Consider the following 14,177-nt stretch of genomic DNA (forward strand, 5'->3'; position numbering starts at 1 on the left):
GTTTTTCATTTCCAGCCTTCATGGACAATTATATATCACTTCTAAATGATTAAATACAAAAATAATAGTAGTTATTTAGATTGATGTGGTTTGGAATTGGTAAAATGTGCTTGGAAAAAATATGATCAGAATACAGTGCGTGCATAATTATTAGCCATGTTGATAAGATGTGCTCCCTTTACACAGAGTGCGCGTGATCGCAAAATCAAAAGCGAACAGAGCGCTAATTCAAATGCGATTTCAGTACCCCGCATATTGATAGCGGCTCCCTGATGTGCGAAAATTATGGGGTTAAAGAAAAAAAAAATATTTTGACTGAAAATCTTTCCTCGGCCAAACCCCATTCCACAGCCATACCTATCACACACACAGTTTAAGAGCAGTGTTTTTCTTCTTGCAATTAGGAGCGCTTGTCCTCCTAATTAAAAAAATGTAGGAGCACCTTCTAATCAATAATAAAACATTCTGATTAATAATGAGCCTTCCTAATACGAGCTGACGAGTGATTTCAGGGGCATTTTCTTTTTACCTTTGTAAATGCATTTTTCTAATTTTATTAAATGTATGCTTGTGTTTCCTAGGATTTTTTCTAGCTGTGGTGGCAGGACTATTTCCCATAGACCACGCCCCCTCCCCACCAAAGAATCATTTGCACTCAGAATTGAATTTATTTTAACTAAAAAAGACAAGTAAATAGTAAATAATAAAATAAGAACAAATAAATTAATGACAATCAATAGCACAAACAAAAACAATAACAAGAAATGTTTTCAGTTAGGTCTAACTATAATCTATTCAACTGTAAAATAACACTGGATGTTTATTTAGGCTGCTGTCTGTTTAAGACCTCATGCACGGATCTAATATACTGATACACATGGCTCTATGCTTACTTTTCTTTTTAGGAGCGCTAGTCCTCCTAATTTAAATAATTTAGGAGCACCTTCTGACCAATAATCAAAAATTCTGATCAAAAATTAGCCATCCTAATACGAGGTGATATTTGACTCCTTAAAGTGATTTACCGGGGCGTTTTTTTTTTACCTTTGTAATGGCAAATTCAAAAATGTACGTTTATAAGCTTTTTAAAAGTTCTATTTAATAAAATATAATAAGAAGTAGAATAAGATAAATAAGTTAGCAATCATATGAAATTAGTATTAATACAAAATTAATTTCTACTACAGAGGGTGCACAGAAGAACACAAAAGTGGCTTGTAGGTAAATTTTCAGATGTTTAATGATTCTCAGAGGTGGCATGAGTGCAATTAAATTCATAATTTCATGTTGAGATTAATGTTTTAAATATAAAATTTGGAATACAGAAATATTAGATGATTTAAATAACTGAAATTATGTCTAAAAATGAAACTGAAACCGCCAGCAGGTGGCGGCAAGTCACTGATTTTTATCACTGAATCATTCATTCAATTGATTCGTTTGAACAGCTGATTCATTCAGGAATGAAACAAGTCTTTGTGAATGGGTAATCATGATTCACTGACTCACTAGATTCGTTCAAAAACGCACTTTCATTGAATGAATTAAACACCACTGTGTTTGCTTTTAGAGATGCGCAGCGGCTGAGCTGTTACTTTATTTGGAACTATTTTCGTTGATGAAAAGAGCAAAATCAGGCAGTACTTGTTTATTGAACTGTTGTATTAAACCAATACATTGGCAAACTCCTTTAATAATTATTAAAAGCTGTCACTCTCCTTATCGCGATCTGAGGGCGCACAGAAAATGAGAGTTCTCAGGACTCGAAAGCACGTGCAAATGATACGTTCCGTCATCTGTCATCGCGTTATAAGCGCGGAACCTGCGGGAATGAGTAGAATTATTATTAATACCCGCAATCCCGCGCCGAAATTCAAGTCCTGCTCTGTGTTCTCTGCTAATAACCCGACTGTGAATTATGCGAGCGGCGTTATGTTGTCAGTGAGAAGCTGCAGCCATGGCGGGGATGAATTTTGGTACAACAACAATGCACCACGCGTTTCTTCTCCCCTCATTTTTTCCAATTGACGGAAATCCGTCGTAGCGACGGAAAACTTCAATCCCTGTATATACAATATTAGAATGTTTGCTGGAGCGGCACACGCACGTTGTGGGAGCAGGCGGTAATGGTCAGAAATTCAGCGGGATCTGGCTTAAGAAAACTGTCCCGCTCAGGGCTCTAGGCTGCGCATCAACACACACGCTAAGTTTTTTTCCGCGTTACCCCATCTCCACCCCCAATCATTAGTGCCGTTTCGTTCTTTGACAGAACATATAGGTTTTCCAATTGACGGAAATCCGTCGTAGCGACGGAAAACTTCAATCCCTGTATATACAATATTAGAATGTTTGCTGGAGCGGCACACGCACGTTGTGGGAGCAGGCGGTAATGGTCAGAAATTCAGCGGGATCTGGCTTAAGAAAACTGTCCCGCTCAGGGCTCTAGGCTGCGCATCAACACACACGCTAAGTTTTTTTCCGCGTTACCCCATCTCCACCCCCAATCATTAGTGCCGTTTCGTTCTTTGACAGAACATACAGGACAATTTTTGAAATAGATGTATTTGAAAATGTATTTCAAATTTAATTCAAGCACTTTCAAGGACCTATGTTTGTTTTCAAGTACTTTCCAGGCCTTGAATCCATATGTCTGAAATTCAAGTACTTTCAAGTACTTTCAAGAAGCGTGGGAACCCTGCGATAGTCTTGAAGGCAGCCCTGAGGTGCTCTGCATCTATTTCCCTACATTGATGATATACAAAACAGGACAAAACTATGACAATTATCGAAACAAACAGGATTAGTTAAATGTGGCTTTTACACTGAGATCTCTAATAACTTATTCTAATGTTGTAAACAGTTTGATGGATGATGATCTTTCTTTCACCCTTTGCCTTCCAGCTGCACTCTCAGCTCGCTGATGTACTGCAGTCTCTCAGAAGTAGCTTGTTTTTTAACTAGACTCAGGAAATCTTTGTGTCTTCCATCTGTGTCCTGGAGTGAGAACAACATGTACACAAAACATTATGTTGTTTTAATATATTTATATATACAGTACCATTCAAAACTTTGTAGTCAGTAAGATTTTTTTGGAAAGAAATTAATACTTTAATTTAGCAAGGATGCATTAAATTGATCAAGCGTGACAATAAAGACATTTAGAATTTTACAAAATATTCTTAATACAAATAAACACTGTTCTTTTGAACTTCCTATTTGTCAAAAAATCCTGGAAAAAAATGTTCTAAAAAATATTAAGCAGCACAACTGTTTTCAACACTTATAATAATAAGAAATTACTCTTAAGCACCAAATCAGCCTATTAGAATGATTCCTAAAGGATCATGTGATAGACTGGTGTAATGGCTACTGAAAATTCAGCTTTGCCATCACAGGAATAAATTACATTTTTAAAACGTTATTTTTAAATTGTAATAATATTTCACAATATTATTTTTTACTGTATTTTTGAGCAAATAAATGCAGTCATGCTGAGCACAAATTTTTTTTTTTTAAATACCATCCCCAAACATTTGAATGGTAGTCACTATATTCACTATAAATTATGTTCTTAAGCAAAAATATCAAACTGACCTCTGTATAAAGTGTCTGATAAGCAATGCACACTCCATTACTCCTCAGCTCTGTCTGAGCCACCGCCAACAGCTCCTCTATGTCCTGATCTGACTTCAGAGGGAAAGCCTTCTTCAATGCCTCACTGAAAATAGCACACATAACATAATAATAATCACACGACAATCATAAGTTTTCAACTGAGGAATTATGAGTTTTTGCTCACCTAAATTCTAAGACAGTTAGTGATCCGCATTGTGTTGTCACTTTGAATTAAAACCTTGAGCAAGTGAGACAGCAGCTGAATCTGTCCATGGTAGATACTCTCATCAACCTGCCACAAAATTTCAGTCAGTACAGTATATATATATATATATACTGTATACATATTGGGATATATCCCAATAAACATTTAGATATTTTGGGGGGGGCACATATTATGTACAGCAGCTGAAAAACCTGCTTTCATTGGACTTAATTATTCATCAGTGCTATGGACATTTACCACAAATGATTATTTAGATTAAGCACAAACCTTCCCAGTCAAGATGTCATTAAAAAGGCAAATGAGATCATCTTCAAGACTGTTTTGGATGCTTTCCATCAAGCTGTAAGCCCACTCTCCTGCCTTATCCTTATAATGTTCCACAAGATAGCTGTGAAGAAACATCTGCAGATCTCTGGAGTCATCATTCTTCATAGAAGAAAAATGTGTGGAGAAATACAGCTTTAAATACTCATAGCTAGTGACTGTTTAAACAAATCAAGGCAGCAGACCTGTCAACCTTGGACATTTTTTTGAGTACCATCAGTGTGTCGGGATGTGACATAGGGTTTGGGGGGAGGGGCGGGAGCGGTTCCAATAGCTTGGCACATGAGTTTGTTTTTTTTGCAAAATAAAATGCTATTAAAAAAAAAACTCCAGTACACTTCTATACACTGTAGAAAAACATGGCTTATCATATGATATGGCATTATCATATGGCTTATCAAAATGCGTACAGGTTGGCAGGTCTGGATATTGGTATGCCATACATACATACCTTTTCATTCTCTGCAGTTTTTTCCCTCCAGATATCTTTTATAACTCTGACTATATCTGCTTTCTTGAGCTTAATATTCTTAAGTTTCCCCTCATACTGTAGATAAATGGGGACGTCACTGGATGTGCCCTGTGAAAACAACTTTACGTCAGCCTAGCAAAGCTGGTGTAGTTCATTTATAGCCTATGTTTAGCTTCCTAATTTCTTTTTATTATTTCTTATTTTTATTTTTATATTTAGGCTAAATAGATAAAAATAATAAACTTGTTTTGTCAAAGAGATTATTTTCTGCTATAATCCAAAAGCCAATGGAAAAACCCTATTGGATTTTAGGTTTTTATCGAGAGAACCAGGGTAATGCTAACTTCCATGTTGGCCTACAAAAATCGTCATCACTGCAGTGCTCTATTGCTATTTCTGACGTTAAGGACACTTACGAGACCAGTGAAGAACTCATTTTGGCCATTCATCTGCTGCAGCAAAATCTCCAGCCTCTTTTGGCTGGATTGACCTCCAAAGAGCTCTTTACATCGCTCACTGCCTCCTAGTATGTCTACAACACATAAGATTGTCTCAAACATAAGCTTAACTGCACTATATAAAGAACAGATATGACAGGTTACGACTGGAAAATTCAGATACTGTTACCTGAACATTGTTCCCAGTTTGGTCTGGGAGTTGTAACAATGTGTTTGTTATCTGAGCCATGTTGCAGCACAGACTGATTGGAGTGTAACACAGCAGGTGTTGACTGTTGATTAGAATAATGTTTAGTAATCGGATGAGTTTATGATTATTTATTTATCATTATAGACCTCTTTGAAGTCTGTTTCTCTGCACAAGTACCTGACGATGAACCTCAAGCAGTGTGTCATACTCGGACTTTAACTGGTCAAAGTCTGCCTGTAAGGTTTCCAGCTAAAACAAGGAAACAAATCACATTAAATATTATTATCAAATACATATCAAATAGATTATTGTGTTATTTTCACGCTACATCTAGAATTGATGTTTAAGAGTCATTCTTTTGGGTGTTTGAATAATTTAATGCATTCTTGCTGAATAATATTATTCATTACAAAATGCACTGACCCCAAAGTTTCAAATTGTAGTGTAGATAAATAAAAACATAAAAATTAACATAATAATATAATAGATGAAATACTTAATTCTACCATACATAAGTACAAAACATTTTGTAAGGTATATTGGTTAATTGATTATTTTGTACGTAAATGTATATATATATATATATATATATATATATATATGTAAATGTAAATGTGTAAATATATATACTGTATATATATATATATTTCTGCTCCATACCTTCATTAAAGTCTCCTCATGCATATGATTCAGGTTATCCCAGTCTCTTCGTGGGACCACATCACTGTATTCTTGCTTGCAGGCGGTTAAGCTCCACTTGGACTTTTGGTAAGATCCTCTCTACACACCTGCAAAGCCATTTTCACCACCACAGGTTCATCCTCTGAGAGGAACAAGCAAAGTTTCTGTCAAACCACCTCCTCACTACTCAACCTCCTGACTACTGCAACTCATTCCTGGCAATCAGACTCAAAAGCTCCAGCCCCGCTTATATTCATCATCTTCAAATAATGTGACATCACACCTCTACTACGCTTCCTCCACTGGCTAGGGTGACCAGTCAGTTATCGCCCAGTTGCAGGAGAGTAGATGTGATGTAGCGGGAAAATGCAGGACACGAGTGTGAGTAAATGTAAATATTAATGTTGATTGGATGATAACATGCTTTATATCATCAATAAGCTTTGTTAATGGTGACCGACTCTGTGACAGTTTGCCCAGGTTTAAGTGAAAGGCTATAGGCTATATTCAGTCTACTAAATATAATGAAATTAATAACAGACTAAAATAAATTTCCTTAAGTGGCGTGGCGACTAGATTATGTTTTTTTAATTAGACTATGCGAACATTACATGTGTTTTACCAGATTCAGTGCATCTTGAACTTGTATTTTTTGTTGGGTCTGGCAGGTTTGATCAGGATGTTCTTATCTAGCATGTGTCTAGAAAAAATCCTGCCTGGATGTATTTAACGATTTTTGATGAGGTCCACACTGATCCCTTTGCTCCATCCAGTCATCATCAGCAGGAAAAAAAACCTCTCTATGAATGCTTTGGTTGTTGTTTCCCCACTCTAGCTAGAACATGACGGCTGCACAAATGGATTTTTAAATGGCAATCACATTTTTTTTGTAATTTCAGGGAAGAAAAAAATAATAATACACACATAATTGAAATGTGGGACACTGTTTACGTCTTGCAGGAAAAGGGACAAACCTCTCAATTTCAAGACTGTCCCGCAAAATGCAGGACAGGTGGTCACCCTACCACTGGATCCTTATTCTCATACACTAAATTCCAGTAGTAAAACTTTTTTAAACCAGGTTTGTTTAATTTTTCAGACTCTACTACTAAGTGTCATTAGTGTAACCTTCATTTATAACCTTCATTATTATCATCATGTTCAGTATCTTGGGTAGACTGCATTGTGCTGATTCTGGTGATGAGCAGTTTTCTTGCATCACGTTCATCTCTGTATAGCTGATATTGGGTGGCCAGATCCTCTTTTAGATGATCAACCTATGGGAGAGATACACATATACTATTGTCATATATGCTTTATGGAAGCAGCAGTGTTGTTATTGTTAACTACAACTAAATTTTAAATATTAACAATTGTTTTCAGCAATTGAATTAAAGCTTAAATAAAGGAAAAAATAATAAAAAAATTATTTATTGGATAAAAAACATTAACTTAAGTTTAAGTATAAAATAAAAATACATTTAAGATAAAAAAAACACTAAAACTAGATCAACTAATTTAAATTACAAAGCACATAACAAAATTACTAACAACCTAACTAAAAATAAAACAGAAAATTAAAGTATAAAAATAAAATCTAATTTAACACTAGGAATCAGTTAATTTGAACTAATTTTCTTTCTAGTTTCACTCCTCCTCTATAAAATGTGTATGTGAATGACCTGCACCACTTGAGATGTAAATCAATGACCCATCGTTTGGCCCTGACAAGCATCTGCTGTAAACATTTCAATTAATTTCAAACTGTGTTCAAATGTTAATAAGATACACATAATATGCTAAGAGAAACCACAACGTTATATGATCAGTTTCTCATAGAGAATGGGATCATATGATTCCATAAAATAAGCTTTACCCTATTGTAGCCTATTGAGAGGTCATGACTGTCGTTAACCGATATTCAGTACATTTGTCAAATACTGACAAAACATCCTTTAACCACTCAGAATAGTGAATAATCCAAGGTGACCAGATCTCTACAAAAGGACAAACATAATAAATTAGCTCCACCTGAATCTGCAGAGCAGTCTGTTGTCCTCTCATACTCTCAATGACACGCTGCAGACGCTGACACTCTTGCTTCAGAGCTCGGATCTCATCTCTTTCCTGTACTCTCTGATCAAGAATCTTCTTTTCACACTGTTCCGACACAAGCACCAGCTTCCCCCGCAGTGATAGCAGATCCCTGATCTGTTCACGAAGATGCGCTGGGAGAGACATTAACACTTTGATTAGTGTCATCTCATCTATTATTTTTCTTATGACTTACTATTAGGGATGTAACGATTCACTCAACTCACGATTCGATTCGATTCGATTCGCGATTATTATTATTTTTACAAAATGAGATTTAAGACAAATTATAAATTAAATGTGTCCTTTTATTATTGCTTGGACAAAATGCTGCACATTTCTTTGTGAAATTGAAATATAACACTATAATAATATACTAATATAGCACTTGCATATCATTGCTCTTTTGTTGGTTTTGATTGCTTCTATTGTCCTCATTTGTAAGTCGCTTTGGATAAAAGCGTCTGCTAAATGAGAAAATTTAAATATAATGTAAATGTAAATAACAAAACTAAATTGAGATCCAAACAAAGATGCTGCATACATGCAACATTAGCACTTTTTAATCTAAGTTAGATTGCATAATTTCGAAATTTGAAGCAAAAACAGGATGGTTTGACTTCAGTTTTGTGAAACTATACATAAAAAATATCTGCATGAAACAGAAACAGCAGACGAGCTGAATGAGACGCAGATTCACTCTCTGCCAGCAGGTGGCGCTTAAAGCAATTCCTTGGTTTCCGCTGTAAACAAAGCAGCGCTGCACTTATGCTTTATACAGAGGCAAGATGAAAAGAAAAAATACCATCTACACTTTTCTAAAGACAGTAAGTTCCCCTCAGACATACATTCATATAAACTCCTACCCCTAATTGAATCGCGATTTGTTTAGCATCTCAACCGATTTGAATCGTCACATATTTGAATCGATTTTCAACCGGCTCGCGGTTAATCGTTACATCCCTACTTACTTACTATTGACCAATTGAGGTCCATTAGCATTTAATTTTACTTTATATTACACGTCTTGGATTTCTATATATTGCCTTTGCTACAGTTTATGTTTTGAAAGTGATCAGCATCAATTTTAGATGTTTTGCATTAACATGCCTTTTGTTTAATACAATACTGATACAATTAGTAACAAAAAAAAATTATAATAATAGAAATGGTGGTAGCCTACTAGCACAAATATTTCCTCTCCCACAAATAACTAAAAAGATTGTACATACCTAATGTGATGTCATACTCATTTTTGATGGCAGACAAAATAGGCTTATAGGTTTTAAATTCTTCGATTAAATAGCCAAACACCTCCTGGAAAACCTACATAATGAAGGGAAAAAGCAGAAAAAATATTTTATATAATAGTGTTGAATATATTACTAGTGTTGGGGGAAAAAAAATAAGTATATATATATATATATATATATATACATTTTCATAAATCACATCATACGAATTTATCTGAAATCACCACCTTGTAAATTACTCATGTTTTCTCATGAGATCACATTGTTTCTGTCATAACTGATAACCTTCATCCATACATTTTTTTCTCTAAAAAAAAAATTGTTTTTTTGTGAATCACTTTGTAAAAAATTGCCACCTTGCACGTTTTGTCATTAGATTGGGTTGTTTCCATAATAATAAGTGATGACACATTCCCATGGCAATTCATAACTATTCTATGTTTTGCTGAATTTCTGGCTAATTCGTATGATCTCAATCTGTTCACGATGGTTATGTTTAGGGTTGGACCGCTTACTTTTTGCTTACTAAAACTGTGTTTTTTTTTTTTTTACGAATTACACTGTAGGAATTAATCACCAGCTCACATAATACTTAAGTTTTTGTCATAACTGACAACCTTCATACATACTTTTTTTTTCTTTCTAAAAATGGTACAAATATTGTATGAAATTGTAAAATTGTATGAAATTACACCTTGTAAAATACTTTTCTCATGAGATTAGATTGTTTCTGTCATAATTGACAACACAATATCAAAATTCTGAAGTATTTTACACTTTGAGGAATTGGTTTCTAATTCCTACAACCTTATTTGTACGTTTTAACACTATCTGCTTGTGCTTTACTGACGGTTAGGTTTAGAGGTGGTTCTTAATGCATTTTATTCCCTAAAAGATCATACATTTTTTGTAAGATCAGGTTGTTTCTGTCATAAATGGTGACACAATCCCATGCCAATTTGTAACTATTTTACATTTCATATGCATCTGCTTACACCCCACTGACAGTGAAGTTTAGGATTGGACCTTTATGCTTAGTTTAAAATGTTTTTGTGTAAATCACATCATACAAGTTTAAATGAAATCGCAGCTTTATAAAATACCTCAGTTATAATCGACAACAAACCACAAATGCTGTTGATGAGGGAATGTGTCTTGTGGACCTTTTTGTTTTTGAAATCATCCGTCAACTGTTTAAATTAGTCAAACCCATGTGACTGAATCTTGGTTCTTGATTGACCAGGTCAACATTCATTTGCATCTCCAGGACAAGCTGTCCCCTCTTGTCCATCCAGATTACGTAACTCGTGTTACTTGTAATGAGTTACCCCCAACACTGCTGAAGAGTGTTGAAAAAAATGTCTTGTTAGAGTTAAATGTGACGTTGATTTTTGAATATAATGCACTTGTTTTTAACAGTAAACTTAAATTAGCAGTAAAAACGTAAAATTCATATATTTATGAAAAGACAAACCACAACAGCGTTTAATGTATTAATACTTTATTATAATAGTTTAACACGGAAAACGAACAGTACTGTTTAAATGCAGTTAATAAAGTAAACAACTGCTTCACAGACCAACAGTTTAGGATAAGGATTAAGTTACATGAAGTCTGTTACATAAAAAAGCTGATAGAGGCTGAATTATATGCAAACACGTAAGTTAGTGAAATTGATTTTCATCATCACACGTTTGAATAAATGACAGTCGCTGATTCGAGATGCAACAAACACGGTTTGCTTTTGGCCTACATCAAGTAAATACATGCTCAAGCGATAGAATTAGGAGTTGTGTTAAAAACTACAAATCCTAGACTGCGTTTTACAGCCGCGAATGAATTCGGTATGGGTCATGTAGTTGATGGCACTTCCCTCATGTCAGCAGTGTGCACTGCGCAGGGCTTTGTGTTCAACTACAGTACCCACACGCCACTGTAGAGCGGCTGTTATCCGGGGATATCTCACCGCTGCTGTTTCTCTCCTTAGTCTAGCGCTCTCTGCTTTTTAGCGGATTGGCACAACAGGGGTAGGATTACTAGGAGGAATACAAAAACATAAGCAAAAATGGCAGAGCTTGGAGCGGGGAGCCTGCTAACAGGAGATCCTGCTTTTAGTTATCAAGAGCATGAACTAAACGAGCGTTTGAAGCGGCTGTACCCGGCCGTGAATGAGGAAGAGACCCCCTTACCCCGATCTTGGAGCCCCAAGGATAAGTACAGCTACATCGGGCTCTCACAGAATAATCTGCGGGTGCATTACAAAGGTATACAGATGTGACACACGCTGAACTGTCAACCCGTAGGCCTTGACAATCACGGCTGGTTCGCTGCACTCGAATATATGCAATCTCCCCGATCTAGTTTGAGCTGCTTTTTTCCGTCCCCTTTGCTTTGTTACATAGAAGGAAAGAGGAATGTCCAAATGGGTTGACATTTAGCAAACCATCATGTCAGAATTCGGCTAGCGAGAGTAGCTTGGGGCATAAGCACGGCTGGAGTGTCTAGCTTTTGGACACCTACCTTTTACCTATTACCATGTAATAAACATCAAGTGTTATTGATTTGCCGAGCTTGTTTTGGAACTCCCTTTCGGTGAATTAGTCGAGGTTGGTGCTAGCTAGCCACGGCAGGGCAATAAGGGCAGCTGAATTGCAAATGCTTGTTAATTTCCTCCGCACTGCATACGTGTATTTGTGTATCAGTTATCGGGTGATTTATATAAGGACGCACGCCGCATCACAACGAAACAAATCACTGAAAATGGTTTTTGGTGCGCATTTGTGTTGACGAATGATTCGAATCCGAGCGAATCTTTCGAAGCGCTGAATTCATCGCCATAATAATGAATTCGAATTCCACAACACTAGCTGTTTAAACAGTTGTGGCGTTTCGAATGACCCAGTCGCCCCAGGGGGTCTGTGAATTTACCCAGTGCAGATGTACTACTCTTTTTGTTTAACAAGTGTGTACATGCTTCTAGAGAATACATAATAAAGCAGTCTATTTTACGAACTACCACTAAGCACAATATATAAGCTTTTAGTGGGTATGTTTTAAAAAGATTATTTCAGATTAACTGGTATCTGTTTTTAATCTTGCTAGCACTTAATTTTTGATCACTACTGAGTAACCCAACAGTGACTGCTGTCTTTTCAATTTCAGTAGACATGCAGTCGTCATTCCAGTAGTATCTGTTTAATTAGTCCCTAGAACTTATATATTATTTACAAGTACTTATTATTTTGCCACTAGTTACTGTCCCAGTAGTGCCAAATAACTTCCATTGTTCTTGGTAAAAAATTATACATTTTTGCCATTTTGAATTCTATGAAAATCTGGTGGACATATCAAATATTTATTCCTGTCTAGTACTGTATGTATTGTAATTGTTTCTGGCGTCTATTCCAGTTTACTAGTAAAAATTCGTCAAGTACTGTTACTTGATAAAGGAGAAAAAATAATGTACATTATATGGAAAATAATGTGTTTTTTGAACCTTAAACCGCATAAACACATTGCATTACACCAAATACACAAAATAATGTTCTTTTTAGCAACGTCATATGACCCCTTTAAAGGTGCTTTATGTAGGATTGACCTTGAACTAGGTTGAACTAGGTATTGCAGTCCAAATTCAAAATATTGGAGAGGATTTTTTTCACCCGGTCCCTCCTCCTCAGACTTGACGCACACGCAGGTTGCCAGATTGACGACACCAACACTTTCGTTTGCCAGCTTCCATGACTGAAATGAAATACGCTGTGTTTCCCGCCAACTGGCAACCCGGGGTGCCGAAATACAATTGGGTAAACTGGCAGTGGGCGGGTTTCACAAACCAAAACAGAGACCGACATTCCGGCCCGGAACGCACATTTTCAAAGGAGAATAACTGACTGTAGCATTGTTTTTCAGATAAACAAATATGTTAACTTAGCATGTTTTTTTAAATATCTGCAAACATATTATGGTATTTTTATGCTTTAGTAGAGTCAAAAACTTACATACAGCACCTTTAAACTAGTGTTATTCCATGTCATAACAATTAGCTCTTTTGTTGTAGCACCTACACTATCTCACAGAAGTGAGTACACCCCTCACATTTTTGTAAATATTTTATTATATCTTTTCATGTGACAACACTGAAGAAATGACACTTTGCTACAATGTAAAGTAGTGAGTGTACAGCTTGTATAACAGTGTCAATTTGCTGTCCCCTCAAAATAACTCAACACACAGCCATTAATGTCTAAACCGCTGACCACAAAAGTGAGTACACCCCTAAGTGAAAATGTCCAAATTGGGCCCAATTAGCCATTTTCTCTCCCCGGTGTCATGTGACTCATTAGTGTCGCAAGGTCTCAGGTGTGAATGGGGAGCAGGTGTGTTAAATTTGGTGTTATCGCTCTCACTCTCTCATACTGGTCACTGTTCACAACAAAACCCACCCAATCGCGTTTCGAGGGGGTTCCCCCGTTAAAAATACGCATTCCAGGGGCTAAATATCACTTTTTATTGTTTTTCAACCCGCGGACATGAAAAACAACCCGCGGCAACAGTGTTAAGCAGCCCAATTCCGCGGGAAAACCGTGGACTTGGCAACACTGGAAGAGGATAGCTTTCGGATAGCGCATCAAGAACCGGGTTGACCGGGTACTCGGTACCACCGGTACTTAAGAAAACCTGGTACTGTAACGTTTTCATTTTTTTAGTACCGACTTGGTACCGAAATACCGGGTCTTTTGACAACAGTAGTTAAGGCAGTGCTGGAAAATAATGGTGGCCACACAAAATATTGACACTTTGGGCCCAATTTGGACATTTTCACTTAGGGGTGTACTCACTTTTGTGGCCAGTGGTTTAGACA

The 14,177-nt window shown here is 36.3% G+C and overlaps 1 protein-coding gene and 1 pseudogene across 2 annotated transcripts in view; one reads left to right on the forward strand and one right to left on the reverse strand.

The window, feature by feature from the left end:
- LOC107692930 (translin-associated factor X-interacting protein 1-like) overlaps positions 1-10,604 on the reverse strand; it is a 17,115-nt pseudogene extending 6,511 nt beyond the window's left edge.
- A 466-nt stretch (positions 10,605-11,070) lies between these two features.
- The window catches only part of LOC107692935 (ran-binding protein 10), a 31,959-nt gene continuing 28,852 nt past the window's right edge, over positions 11,071-14,177 (forward strand). The window contains exon 1 of one of the 2 annotated variants that reach the window (XM_016492142.1): positions 11,071-11,577. In XM_016492142.1, coding sequence (XP_016347628.1) covers positions 11,379-11,577 — 199 coding nt within the window. In that variant the 5' untranslated portion in view covers positions 11,071-11,378. The remainder of the gene's footprint in view (positions 11,578-14,177) is intronic. The other variant, XM_016492144.1, reaches the window with a different exon arrangement.

This window comes from Sinocyclocheilus anshuiensis, unplaced genomic scaffold (genome assembly GCF_001515605.1).
Source record: "Sinocyclocheilus anshuiensis isolate Anshui unplaced genomic scaffold, SAMN03320099.WGS_v1.1 scaffold1384, whole genome shotgun sequence".
Classification (NCBI taxonomy): Eukaryota; Metazoa; Chordata; class Actinopteri; order Cypriniformes; family Cyprinidae; genus Sinocyclocheilus; species Sinocyclocheilus anshuiensis.